The 14414-nt window shown below is 38.4% G+C and overlaps 1 protein-coding gene across 1 annotated transcript in view; it reads left to right on the top strand.

Annotated features, from left to right (window-relative positions):
- The window catches only part of AGPAT5 (1-acylglycerol-3-phosphate O-acyltransferase 5), a 54512-nt gene extending 40395 nt beyond the window's left edge, over nucleotides 1-14117 (top strand). Inside the window, exons 7-8 of the mRNA XM_066547296.1 lie at nucleotides 9795-9918; nucleotides 11588-14117. Coding sequence (XP_066403393.1) covers nucleotides 9795-9918; nucleotides 11588-11813 — 350 coding nt within the window. The 3' untranslated portion in view covers nucleotides 11814-14117. The remainder of the gene's footprint in view (nucleotides 1-9794; nucleotides 9919-11587) is intronic.
- The last annotated feature ends 297 nt before the right edge of the window (nucleotides 14118-14414 follow it).

Consider the following 14414-nt stretch of genomic DNA (forward strand, 5'->3'; position numbering starts at 1 on the left):
ATGGGAACTGTTATCATTCTTGCACCTGAAAGAGCATTATGTACACATCTACATCTTTATTATTCTGCCTGAAGGCTTTAGTGTAACCAGATGGTATTTATCTGGCCATTGTAGATGAAAGAGTGTGTGAAATAGCAGCATGTGACAATGATAAACACTGAATAAAAATAGCCAGTATATATAGACTCTGTCTTAAAGAAGTCAGAGGAATTCTTGAGAGTTATTGACTCTGCTGTATATCAGTTCCAGAACAAACACTTTGAAAGCCTGTGTATGTGAGCATTTCTGAAAATCTGTACATCACTTTGATCAGTATAATTTGAGGAGGTCAGATTGGCCTAACTTCCCTCGGGGGAAGTACACTTTTCCCAAAGCTTGCAGTTTTGTTAGGACTATAGAAAAGACAAGACTATAGACAAGAAACTGGAGCAATAGAAAACAGTCTTTGTCTGGACTGTGGCCCAAATTTGTTCACATCCATTGTCTCTCCAGGTCCAAAGAAGGATAACAAGCACATGGTTACAGATGTAACCATCAAAGAAAGAATTAAAAAGTTAAATTATTAAGCTGATAAACATTAACAGAAGTATGAAACAGTCCAAAGGAAGTTTTATAGTTATGAAATTACTAATAATCTTTTCAGATCTGTGCTAGCTGTCATCTTCTATTGCATGGAAGAATATTGAAGAGTAAATGTCATTTGTTTTAGAGTAACCAAAGGATGTAGATTAGGCCTTTCATGCTGTAAGAATTAAACATTCTACTTCTGGTCAAAAACAGCATGTCACCAAAGAGCAGCATCAGTTTATGGGAGTGTATGAAAGCCTTGATGTATTTCATCAGAGAAAATGAAGGTCAGTCTGAGCATGAGTAGCACCTCTGCTTCTTTATCTATCTGAAAACAAGGACACAAAGATGTCAACTGTGTTTGGAATTCCTGTGACTCAGTTTCTTGTCTCCACCATCAGCCAATCTTGGATGCCTAAGGAAGAATGCAAGATTCAGGCAACCGTAAATGTGTCTAACTTTTCCCAAATCACAGACACCTGTGGGCACTGTATCTGTGTGCTCACACCCCCTTGGTGGGGGTAATGACCCTCTGCAACTCGTTCTGAGCCCCAGGCATGTGTTCTCTGATTGTAAACCAGATTATTGTGTATCTCAGTTATTCCCAAGCAGCTCTTACTGAAGGTAAGCATCTGTAGCTGCCCTTTGGGAATTTGGGATTTGAAAACAAATGGTCATCAGGAAACCTCTGCTACACAAGAGGCTCTTGAAAGTATTTACACTGGAGATAAATAAAATTACCCTGCACCCTGGACCTCGTGCACATGTGAGAGGAAGCATTCCACTCCCCAAGCAGCCATTTATTTACAAAGGCTCAAGGAACTCCTGATCTTTATGCAAAAGTGTATCTAAACCCTGAGGATAACAAAAACAACTTTAACTTCTTCACACCGTCAGATTTGGCCAAAAATATGTTGCTGCTTTGAGAGTCTGTGTTTATTTTTGGGGGTTTTATGCATCACAATCCTTTCCTTCTACTCTGTGGTGCTGTTCCCTGTTATCAAAACAGACTGAAAGAAAGGCAAAAACATCAATGCTAGCAGCACTGGCATAGTTCCTAACAGATCCTGTGTTTTTGCTATAGAGAACATAGTTTTGAACTGGTCCACTCTTTGTATTTCTTGTTGCTTTTTTTCTTAATTGTCTAGTTTGATTTTTTTTTTCACTTCTGAAACTTTAAAAATGTTCCAGGAAAGACACAGATATCTCCTGAATTTGCTCACTTTTAGTTACCAATGGTGGGATAACCCTTTAGATGTAATCCATAGACCTAACTTGATCCAGGTTCTGTTCCTGGCAGCCTATTGATCAAAACTGTTACACTTTTGTAGAAAACCTCCTGCTAACTCAGCCAACATACAACATTCACATATTGTTACAGAGCAGTACAAAGGCCAGACTGCAGCTGTTAGAATAACAGATTAAAGCCACTCAAAGATTGTTTCAGTGAGCTATAATGTGCAAGTACTGTGGGTCTTCATCAGAAGAGCAAGACAACTTACAATGACACTGTGCTGCTCTCCATTGTTAATATCAGTGTAGCAAACTATAGATACCATTTTCTAAGATTCTTTAGATCTCAGCATCTTCAGGAAGATACAGGCAAGTGATTATTTACCCTTGAATTTTCAGGATTTGTGGAACTATAGTTCTTATCTGCCATCTTCAGGAATTTTTTTAGAATATATATATATATAAATTTTTTTAAGCTGTCATATCCTTTGTTCTGCTTCCCTTCTCCAAACTGAAAATTTGCCTTTTTCATGTCTCCTTTTTTGTAATGGAGGTACTTTTCCTCCTTAAATGTTTTAGTTGGTCTTTTCTGTGGCCTCCTCTGAGTCCACTAGATCCTCCTTCAGATGCAGAGACCAGAACTACACACCATATTTAAAATGTGGATTCATAATCTTTATCTGTAGAGTGACTCTCTTTGCCTTGTTCTTGATGTCCTTCCTCAAGCTGCCCAGTATTTGGGGGATTTGGGGTTGCTGCTGAGAGGATGATTTTAGGGAAGGGTCAGCAACTCCCAGATTGTAACCACCAATTCCAAGTTAAGCATCATGTAATCAAGGTTTCAGTTATTTTTTTCCCCATGTTTGTTTACACTGAAGCTTGGCTGCCACATTTTTACCCTGTTTGTTCAGCTTTGAGGGCTTTTTGAAGTTCAGCCAACATTTGACTACCCAAAAGAGCTCAGGGTCTTCTGAAAGAGATGTGAAAAACTGGAGCATTCACAGTTTGCTCCCTTCTTCAACTCATCAGTCATAAGACCGAGTAAAACCAATCCTGGCATCAATCCTGGAGGACCCCAGTGGCCAAGTCCTTTCCATCCCTAAGGCCTTCCATTTGCTTCCTCTCCTTTAAGCAGCTTTCAGTCTTTAAAACATCATTTCCTCTAATCCTGTGGCAGCTTTATTTTTTTAATAGCCTTCAATGTGGAACCCTGTCAGAAGCTTTATGAAAATTCAAAAATATCAAGTCCAGTGAATCCCCTTTATCCACCTGGTCCTTGACACTGTTGTAGAAATCCAGCAAGTTGATGGGACAGGATTTCCCTTTACAGAATCCCCACCAAATCTTTTTCAACAGACTGTGATTATCTGTGTGCTCAATGATTTTGTTACAGACCTGTTATCTTACCCAGTGATGTAAGACTCTGGTCTGTATTTCTGTATTTCCCAGCATCATCTCTAAAGTCCTCGTTTGTAGAAGGGAAACTCTCAATTTTTCTGGCACAATGGCTGTTTGTGATGATAGGTTACACATCTTTGTTTTTAAATTCCACATTTGAGAGCTTCTGGATGAATGCTGTCTGGTCTTGGTGACTTCCTGACATCTGACTTGTTTATTTATATTTAGTCTAATATTTTCTGTCTATTTACTTATTGATCTAGTTCCTTTGAATGATCTGGTACAAAGAATGCAGTGGGTGTAGGAATCAAACATTTTCAACAAGAAAGAATTATGCAAGCAGATATATGAGCTTCTCTTGGATGGGCTTATACTTGACCATGAGCGCTGCTCTTCACACTTTTATCATCCAGCAATCCTACCAGTGGTTTATCAAGTTTACTGCTTTTAATATACTGAAAAAAGTTAAAAATTCCATTTTTCAAGTTCATTTTCAGTCCTCTTAAGTTTATGTTTACATTTGGCATGAGCAGTTTTGTGGTCTTTCCTTATTTGGACATGCTTTCCATTCCTCAGAGGGGAGAAGAAGGTATGAGTATCATGGTAGCCTCCTTGATTTTCCCATTAAAGTCATACAGCTGGTTTTCAGACCCACACAGACTTTTCCTTTGGCAGTGTTACACATGTTTTATGCAAGCTTCTATTACAAGTTTTTCTGGGGTTTGGTATTTGGTGAGTTTTTTAATAGCTTCTAGGTTGCCTTCTTTTGGACTGTATATTTTAGGGTGTTTTGACACTTTGCCTTCCCTCCCATTGTGTACTTCCTTTAATTCATAGAATCATTAAAGTTGGAAAAAACTTCTAAGATCCTGAAGTTCAACCTTCAACCAAACACCACCCACACCCTCTAAACCTTATCACAAAGTGCCATATCTGCTTATTTTTTGAACACTTCCAGGGATTACAAGTTCACCACTTCCCTGGACAAGCCTGTTCCAATGCATGACCACTCTTTCAGTGAAGAAGGTTTTCCTAATATCCATCCAGCCTGAATTTCCTGTGTTGTGCCTTGGGGCCATTTCCCTTGCCCTGTCACTAGTTGCCTGGGAGAAGAGGCCAACCCAAAGAATTCTGCATTTCTGTGCTGGATTCTTTCTCTACAGCACTGAAATTAATTGTATTGTGGTTGCAGAGCAAGAACACACCAGGAACAGCATCTTTTGTTGTGGGTTTTCTTACTTACTAGTTCTTCCAGGAAATATTTTTTTTTCTTCTCTGATGTTTTTGTCCAATTGGTTGGGTCATCTTGGTTTGGGTTTATTTGGGATTTTTCTCCCTGCTTATCCTGCTGAAGTATCAATGTAGTTTAATAAAGGTAGCTGAAATCTCAGCCTCCTGCTATCATTCCTGAACTTGCAGGTCCTAGTCTGGTTTCACAGTTTCTGCTCACTATTATTAAGCTTACTTGGAAGTAATTTTATTATTTATCTTATATATATTCTAGTAGAACCTGGATTTTCCATCCACAAGGACTTTATTGTGCTTTTGTCTCCTTATTATATAAAGCTATTATACTTTGTATAATCTTTCATGCACAGCACCCTACCCTCACTTGTACATCCTCTTCTGTCATTCCTGGTAGTCTGCTAACATTGCCCACTCCTGCAAGCCCACCAGGATGCCTGTGTTACAGGAAGGAGTGATCTCTAGGTGCCAGTAATTCTTGTAATGACCTCATATTTAGGCTCCTCATGTTGGTACAGAGGCACTTCTGAATCTGCCCCCACAGCGAATTTAGCTACATCCACCTCATGTTACATCCATCTGAGCAAGTTGCTTTTTCTGACTTTCAGTCTTGCCCAACTGCCAGTAGAAAGAGTCTCCGATTTTTCACTTTTCATGGCCAGCACCTTGGCCTAATAATGATGCAGGCGCATCCCATTTCCCACTTCAAAACATCCCCCATCTCCTGAGCTGTACCCTCCTTACACTGTGCCCCTTGTGCATGCAGGGGCTCACTGATCTCTGTGTGCATGTAAGTCCTTGCACAAGGTACCGGCAGCATTCCTGAGAGCTCTATTCCTCAAGTGCAGGCTTGTTTCCTGGCTGTGAGCTTCAGTCTGGGCTGCACAGCATCCCCTCCACACTTCCTACATCCTCACTACTCGCAGGTACTCGCAGGTGTTGCTCCTCCACCGCTGCCCGGGATGTTTGCTTTCCTGTCTAGTGCTCCTGTGCTCTACTGCTGCTTTATTTTGTTAGAGCAAGTCGTGAAATAGTTTCCTGTCAGCTCAGCTTGGGATGATGGAAAGCATGAAGCTGAGAAACAACGCAGCACTTAAATTTATGTTTGTTTTGCTGTTTGATTGTTAATTTGGTGTACAAAGTAAATGGAAGTGGAGAGATGGGATTTCTCTCTTTGAAGAGGACGTAGTGTACAAACTGCTTTGGTAGCTGAATGCTGAAGTCCAGATTAATGCAAGTTTAAGAAGTGGAGAAAGAATCTACAGTTTAGAAGAATGTCTCTGCTGGTTTTGCCTGTAAAACTATACAAATCACAACACACAGTGTTCTCTTACTGAAGAGATGTATTTTTACACATTTGAAATGCTAGTTATTTAGAATAAATATACATTATTCAGATTTCTTTTTCCTGTGATATCACTATCAGTTTATCACAAATATTACTGAAATCTATTAAAACAGAGAGATCTGAGCACTCTCAAAGTAGACAGAAGGCCTCAGTTTGTCCATTCTTAATTTTGAAGGACTTTGGCAACAATTACATTGCAGTGGAAGAGTCGGTGTAGGAGGTTGAAATCTGAGCTACTTTATTGCTGTCATATTTAAAGTGCATATAAAAATAGATTTCATTAGTAATTGAAAACTGCAATATCTGTTTAAGTGTAACACTGCTGTCACAACTTTCTTAAGGGACAAGGCAAATAATTTGGAGTGGTGGAATGAATTTATGTGGTTCGGAAGGGGAAGGTAGTCTGAGGCCAGTTGTTTGTCCCTTCTCAGTTACAGAAAAATCTGTGCTTCAGAGCTTCTCTCCTCCCTCAGTTTCCCTGGTAATGCTAGTAATTCCAAAGAGAGTTAATTGGCTTTTGAAGGTGAGCAGTTGAGAACTGGTAGAATTTTGCAGGAGCCCCAAATATTGGTTTCCAATTAAAAATTCCTTGGATTCAATTTCTTTCCTGGAGTCTGTTGCACCTTGTTTGTTAATCCCAGTGCTGCAGTGGTCCCCCCTCTGAAGCCTTGTGTTAGTGTGAATCCTGTCTCACTGAAGGAGGGATACAGTTCAGTGTCACAGTTCAATAACAAAAAATGTTTAATCCATTTTATTACAATTTTCAATTCCTTCTTTCTGCTGTGCTTGGTCACTAGAAGCATTATAAACATTCTGTGCTTGTATCTGTTATTTAGCCAGATAGAAAGTTTTATTAGGAAATTATGTCCCACACGAAAGCCAGTCCATTTGGCTCCCACACAAAAGTTGTTAGTGTTCATTTAACCCAAATTGTACAGGGTTCTTGACTAATGCTATCCCCAACATGATGTTTGCTTCTAATGTCTGATTTGCATTTCTGTTTTGTCTCTTGAAGGAAAGTTCAGGCTTGCTTGTTCCTGCTGTTAATTATAACAAATTCTGGCAAGTTTAGGAATCTGAAAAGCCTGTCAGATGTTGGCCTTAAGGGCTAGTGTCCCTGAAGTTGGATGTAATTTGTGCATAATAAATTGCTTCAATAAGATTTTGTTTCTTAGCTTAATTACATAAGCCTTTTGGGAGTTAAGCTAATGTGAAATTAAGGGTCATGGGACCACCACAAACTTTTGGAGGTTATGGTGATAAAATCCAGCTGTTTCTTCTCACAATCAACCTCCAATATGTTGTCCTTATCCAATGGTGTTCTTATGTGATTGCTGTAACACTGTAGATTGGTTAGTTGCATTAAACACTGACATGAATTGGATAATTAAATACTAGTCAGATTACCTCACTTGGCTGACTGCATGCATTACAGTGTCATCTGCAGATGTCCTGAATACCCAGGCTTTGGATAAACGGGCTTTGAATCAATGTGTGGGAATCATGACCTTCCCCAGGGTAGTACCTGAAGTAGCAGATCACACAGCCTTGAGTGAGGCTGAACTAAGTCAAACTCAAAAGGGAGGGTGAGGTTGTTGGAAAAAGCAGTGGGATTCATAAAAGGTGGCAAATAATGACAAAGTTTAGGACCTTCACATATGGGGATTCAATTTAGAGTAGTTGAAGAAGACCAGGGTGGGAACTGGTAAGAATCAGCTTGCATTGGAACTTGGGCCAGAGGTGGAAAGCCAGCAGCAACACTCAGGTATTTGAGATGGGGATTTTGTTCTCTAAGTAGAATTATAGAATTGCTACACTTCAGCTTTTGTGGGGGAAAGTGTTTATTTTTAAATACTTATGTCTTGAGTTTTGATTTGTTTATAATTTTCCTTAATAATTTATAACAGAGTTATAAGTAACATCACTAAGGACTTATTTGTTCCTATACAGAACAGCCCATGTGCTATGAAGCAAAAGAAACATACACTATACAATGCACAGAATGTTTTAAGTATCTTTTGAAGCTCAATCTTCAGCTCTAACTGAATATGCATACCATAGATGCTTTATATAGGAGCCTATTACTTTTTCTGAAAAGACCAGATCATCTGGCTTCCAAGCATTTGTTTTCTAGAGAGTTTTGCATATGGTTAGAATATTCCACTTAATAGGTAATGCCACTCAAAAGAGGATTTGTACATCATGAACATTATAAGCATTTAAGACATGGATAATACATCTATCACTTTAAGATATTAATAGAATGCTTTTAGGTGCCCATATAGTCACTGACCTTCATGTAGTGGCCTGGATAATATCTTTAGAGAAACAGTCCTGCAAAATCCCTTCTTTGCATTAAAGCAAGAGAAAAAAAAATTTCTTTTAGATAATATTGATTTCTTTGTGGTTAGTAAAAGCACTGCACATAAATCTGAAGGAAATGTCTACATATACCATCATTCCAGGTCCTTAACTTGCCATCTTATATACTTAACTGCCATCTAATAGCTAGGAGAAGGTTCTACCAGAAGCCTCTTGGCAAGAGCTGTGTTTGCTGCTCCATGGCCAAGAGGTAGACTCGTGCCTGGATGGAGCCCTCATCCAGCTCCCCAGCTGATGCTGCGGGGCCGTGTTCTCCCTTTACGCTGCGGGCTCTGTGCATGACATCCGGACACAGCCACACAGCACCTCACAGATTTCTGTATCCAAGCACCTCAAGACCTTAGGGATCTCTTTATCTCTTCTCCTTCCCTCCCCCTCTGCAAGTACACACACACATTTGCATGAACAGGCTTTTAAAATTCCTTAAGGCAATTTCTAGTATGTGATAAGGACTGTTTTTACAGCAGAGTCCTTACAAATCAATAATCCTGTAAAGATGAAAAACAAATGGGGGATATCTGCTTTGGCAGACAACAATAAAGATGTACATGCTGTAACAATTTATTTGCAGATTCATTCCTCCAGATACCCCTTACAGTTACAGGTCAAAGTCTTCTGTGGATTTGCACTGCTGTCCGAAAAATGTCAACAACCTAAAGGGACCACCCAGTCTGTGTTACATTTGTTGCCTGCATGTATTGTAGGAAGGCACTTCTGGTCTCTTTTCAAAATAGGATTACTATCCAAATTTCTGAGGACTTCTATCCTCACATCATGCAAATCTCTGGCCAGGGCTACTGTGGTTACTGCCATACCCCTTGCCACTGATAGATATGAATGGTTACCTGTGCAGGATTTTGCATTTACAACATGTCGTATATTACAGTAATCATGCCCAGTATTTTTACCACTTGTAAGAAATCCCACGAGGCCATTTGAGTAATGGAGTTTTGTTTGTCCTTAATGCTTGCTTGGTAAGTTTGTCTAGGGATAAATTGAGGAAATGGCATTTGGGGGCAGGGGGGAGGCAGTTTGCAATAGGGCTGTCTCGAGCTCTGTGAGACAGAAAAAAAAGGAAGGGATACAAAATAGAAAGCAGCATTTTGTTCTAAGTCTTTTATCCTATTACACTTTTTAATTACAGATTATTGCTTAAACTGAAGCATACTTTCTCTTGGAGATGCTTTGGGAAATCACTATAATTCCAATTTTGTCATTCAGCAGCAAACAAAATTTAGTTTTTAAAAAGGACAAGCAAGGAGGATTACTAACTTAAACAAAATTGCAGGATTTATGACATCAAAGTTACTGCATCTGACACTACTGAGTGAGTAGATTGCTACTAAAGTAGAGGGTAATATTTTCAAGCACAGCCTTTTAGAGTTAACAAGATGCATATTTGGACAGTTCTTCCGTGTTGTGCATGATAGTGGTCCACCATTTCAAGTGTGAGGGCAGATGGTTTCTAAGTTCAGTGAAGTGCTCAGGATCCAAACATAAGGAGGGAAGGTTTTTGAGCACTGAAGTTAGGCTTCCAAGGCACTTACAGTCAGCTTTTTTTGGTGTATTTATAACTCAGTGTTTTTGTAACTCAGTCATTATTGCTTTGCTCTCTTCTTAGAGTTTCTTTGTAAGGAATGCCCAAGAGTTCATATTTTCATTGACCGAATTGATCTGAAGGACATTCCAGAAGAGCAGATGTATATGAGAAGGTGGCTTCATGAGCGTTTTGAAATAAAGGATAAGTGAGTAGAAATACGTAGAACTTTCTGTTTCAAGACTCTATCTTATTGCTTTTATATTAATAAATATACCCATGATTTCTGTGTTCCAAGTGGTGCCTGCTATAGGGCTCTCTGAAAAGGGGGTGATGTTGGTACTCCTGTTAATGTACTATAATACAATATAATGTGACCTTGTGGTTAAACCTTTTGCTCAGGAGGTTGGGATTCCTCAGGTTTTGTCCTTCTTTAGATTGAAGAAATGTGAGTCCATGTTGCAGGCAAGACTCATTCATCTGAATACTCTCCATTCATCTTCTCGTAGTTAAGTCCTGCACAGGAATGTAAGATGCCTGTGGTAGGCAAGCAAGAAAGAGCAGTGTGATTCTGCCCTTGTAATCAGTGTTAAGTTGGAGTGATAGAGGGGCAGGTCTTGATCTAATCTCTTCTGCCAAAATTGTTTACAAATCTTCATCCAGACAGCGACTGGATAAAAACACAGTTAACCCCAAAATTCCTACCTTCACCGGGGAAACAAGGTGAAGTAGAAGTTTCATTTGTCCATTTTTGAATTGTGGCAGAAGTTAAGTGCCTGGCTTCCTCCAGCATCTCCAGATAAGGTCACTAGTGAGCATATGCAGCAGATCCTGGGGGACCTTGTTCTCCAGAAGGACTTTGTGTCTAAATGTAGGATTTAAGTATTCTTTGAGAGATGATGGTTTAATTTGCCAGACCTGAAGTCCTACTTAAGGGAGGTGAATCTGTTTACTTTCTAAATCCTTGAATACTTTGAGTGAGACAGAAATTTCCCTGGTTCTTTAATATTGTTCTGCCAGTCTCACACTCCATGGAAGTAAAAAATGTATTCATTTCTCCTGAGAACTTTGAATTCATATAGAAGTTAACATGACTGTCTGTAAATATGACACTGTTTCTAAAGTGTCTTAGACATTTAGGATCACTACTTTTGAAAAATAGAAAGTTTGAATTTAATTTAAATAGACAGGGAGCTGATACATAAAATAAAAGGCTGTCCAATGTCTGTCCCTTTAGTTATCTAGTGAAAGTGAACAAAACTGAATCATCCATGTGTCATTGTAAGCTCCTGTTCACTGGAACATCTTGCCTGGGACCAAATAGTCTGTCAAGCAAATTGAGAGATAGTTAAAACAAAAGCTCAAAATTTCCAGACCCATTTATTACTGTTTTTAAAAACTAGGAGGAAAAAGGTTACTACTAAGCCAGTAATGCAGCATCTTACTCTTGCATGTTTAGCTTCCAATATATTCAGTGTATTGGATGTCCTTGTTATTTATTAATTTATTTTATGAAGATACTTCCTCCTCCTTTGGTGCACAGTGTATTGCTTTGTCATACAATATTGTACACTGCTCTGGACTTTTTTGCTAAATGCTGAAAGAAATCAATTCTTGTCTACTTTCATATTCACTGTTGCAGTTGGTCCACAAGGAAAATATGGCCTTAATGCTTCCAAGGGTTCAGGTTGAGTATTTTGACATGCATCATATTTGTAAGGTGTACTCATTGTTTGAACTTGTTACAGAGGAGCTGCTACATATTATGAAATCATTTACTAAAAATTTTTGGTTAGAAGCAGTTACTGGATGAAAGTAAGTTTGCTTAAAATGTCTTACTGTCTGACTTTGACCATCTCCTTTTTCTCTGCTTATAGGTTACTAATAGAATTTTATGATGCAAAGGATTCTAAAAGAAGAAATAAGTTCCCTGGGAAAAGTGTTCATTCCAAACTAAGCCTCAAGAAAACTTTGCCATCTTTGCTGTTTTTAGGTGGCCTGACTGCTAGTATGCTTCTGACAGAATCAGGAAGGAAACTATATGTAAAAACATGGATATATGGAACTTTAATTGGCTGCCTGTGGGTTAGCATTAAACCATAAGCAGATGTTAGTCTCCAATCAGTGAAATGTGCAGTCTTTTCTTGCACATTACACCAAATTTTTTCCTGACTTTATAGAAAAAAGTGTAAATAAAGCCTTATTGATCGAATATTGGAAATAATAGATTTTGTGACTTAAGCCTCTGTGTGGTTGGTCTGGGGAAAATAAATGTAGATTTTCAAATTTGCTACTGATTTTTGCTGGAATAATGACAGATAAACCTAGTCATATGATAAATTGCTTTCCCCATGAACTAACATCTATCTCTTTCTGCAGATTTGAAAAAGTATGAGTTATGCATAAGGGTGTCTTATGTGGACCTGTGAATGTATTTACAGAGATTAATTTAGGGTATATATTTATTCTTCTGATATTCATGTTGAATTTTTGTTACTCTTTGGTGCATTACAGCAGCTCAGTTGCATCTATCCCAGCTGTATCGCAACTAAAATCAAAATTTTCCTTTTTTTTTCTTAATTTTGCTCTTCAGTTTTCACTAAATACTGTGTTCTTTAAAAGGGACTGTGTAAGCTGGCAAATCATGAGATGTTACCAGAAGCAGCATAAAATGTTCCTGAGAACTACTGTTCATGGGGAAGAAGCTCTGTTTATCTAGTGCATGACTTTTGATTATATTGCAGTATTAGGTGATTATTTTACATATGCAAAACATTAAATGGTACCGAGCAAACAGCTTATTTTGCGCACCTCACATTTGTGCATAAAAGGAATTTGTGCAGTGTAAGGAAATGTGAAGTTTTTGTTTCTGGCCAGAACCCTTGTAGCCTCCCTTGTGTCTGCATTACCCCTCTCAGCACGAGCGTTCAGCTGAGCTCACACCCCTCCTCCACGTGTATGTGCCATAAGCAGAAGTTTCCCGTTACCTCACGGTTTTCTGGAAGCAAACCTTGTTGTTTGAGAAGTGCACGGAATCACTGTAACAAGGAACCTTCAGTGTTCCTGGTAAATCTGGAGCGTGTGCCTTTCCCACTAACCTGATCTAGTCTGGTGTTCCATAGGCTAGCAGTCATCTCTGTGCTGTAGTATCCCAGTACATTCTGAGTCATTCTGGGCCATGCAGACTGCACTTAGGTTGAAATTATGGGGTTGATATATATGGTTTGCACCGTAGATAATCAATGAAATGCATATCCTATCAGTATTTCACCTGCTTGAAAATATACTTTAAAAAGCAAAATCAACAAACTCTGTGAAAGTCTGAGATTCCCAAGGCTGGTATCATTGTTGGGGAAAGCCATTTCCTGATTCCTCATAGGGAACAGTCTATATATACAGCAATGGGGTAGGAAAGAAGATGTATTTTATCTTCTTCCATTAGGGAATTGGACTCCTGTATCAAAATTAAAAAACTAGAGAATATTTTTATATCACACTTGCAAGCTTTAAATGTGCATCTTTTTCTAGCTTCAGTACGATTTGTCTTGCTTTAGAGTCCATTGTGAGTTAAACATCTCTTAAAATTATATCTGTTTTTCAGATTCCACCATTGCCAGTTAATTAAAGGTTTTACTGTGTGGGGTTGTTTTTGTTTTTGTTTTTGTTTTTGTTTTCAACAGAGTATTACAGAGGAATTACAGTTCCACCTTAAAATCATTCAGTACAACTTTCAGTTTGCAGTTCTGTGTCCTTCCATAATGGATTTTGTCACTGGAGTTATTTATATCGGTGATTGATTCAGGATATGTTGATGAACCATTTTAAAAACAATGACTGGGAACAATGTTGAAAAACAGTATTGTTATGAGGCTGTGAAAAAAAAAAAAAAGCCATTTTATGTAACAGCCAAATGTGCTTACATGTAGTTCTTCCTATTCTCAGCTGACTGTTACCAGTGGGTATAATGAGAAGGCAACGTTCCTATGTTAGTGTGAGTTTTTTCAGTCATGGAATGAAATTTTATTCTGACATGGCTAAATTTCTTTGTAACAGCTAAGAATAACATTTAATTATACATCAAAAATAAATGCAAAATGCTTAATTCATTTGTAGGAAAATAACTGCTATTTTGGAGAGCCTAATTACATGAAATATTGGATCTCTCTTGCTGTTTAAGTACCAGGAATATAATTGACACAGTGCAGCAAACAAACAGGATGTTTATTTTGAACCTTATTCTCTATGTTAATCTTTTTTTTCCTTGCCATTAATTTATAAAGTTTTGAAACTGTAATTTGCTGATGTATTTGGCATTGGGAGTATCACATGCTATTTCTAAATATGCACTGATATTAACTTGAAATATTTCTTCATTAAAATAAGAAGAGCCAATGCTCATTCAACTTTTCTGTCCTGTCTGCTTGTTCAATTTTTTCTGCACTTTCATGTTTATAATTCGGAGCTGTTTAAACAAAGGCTACAAGTGTGGTTTTAAGTCCCCAATGGAAGGACTTGTGTGAGAAGCAGTGAACTGAAAGAAAACAACTTTGTCTTTTTTCCCATGCAGCCAGAAATGTGTTGGAATTGATCTGTACTTGTTGCAATGCAGCACACCACCAGGTCAGTCCAGTGGCAATAGCTTTTTGCCCTTGAGCACATGCACCATTTGCTGCTCATTAACGATGTTCACTAGTGTGTAGGACC

This window comes from Molothrus aeneus, chromosome 3 (assembly GCF_037042795.1).
Source record: "Molothrus aeneus isolate 106 chromosome 3, BPBGC_Maene_1.0, whole genome shotgun sequence".
In the NCBI taxonomy this organism is placed as follows: domain Eukaryota; kingdom Metazoa; phylum Chordata; class Aves; order Passeriformes; family Icteridae; genus Molothrus; species Molothrus aeneus.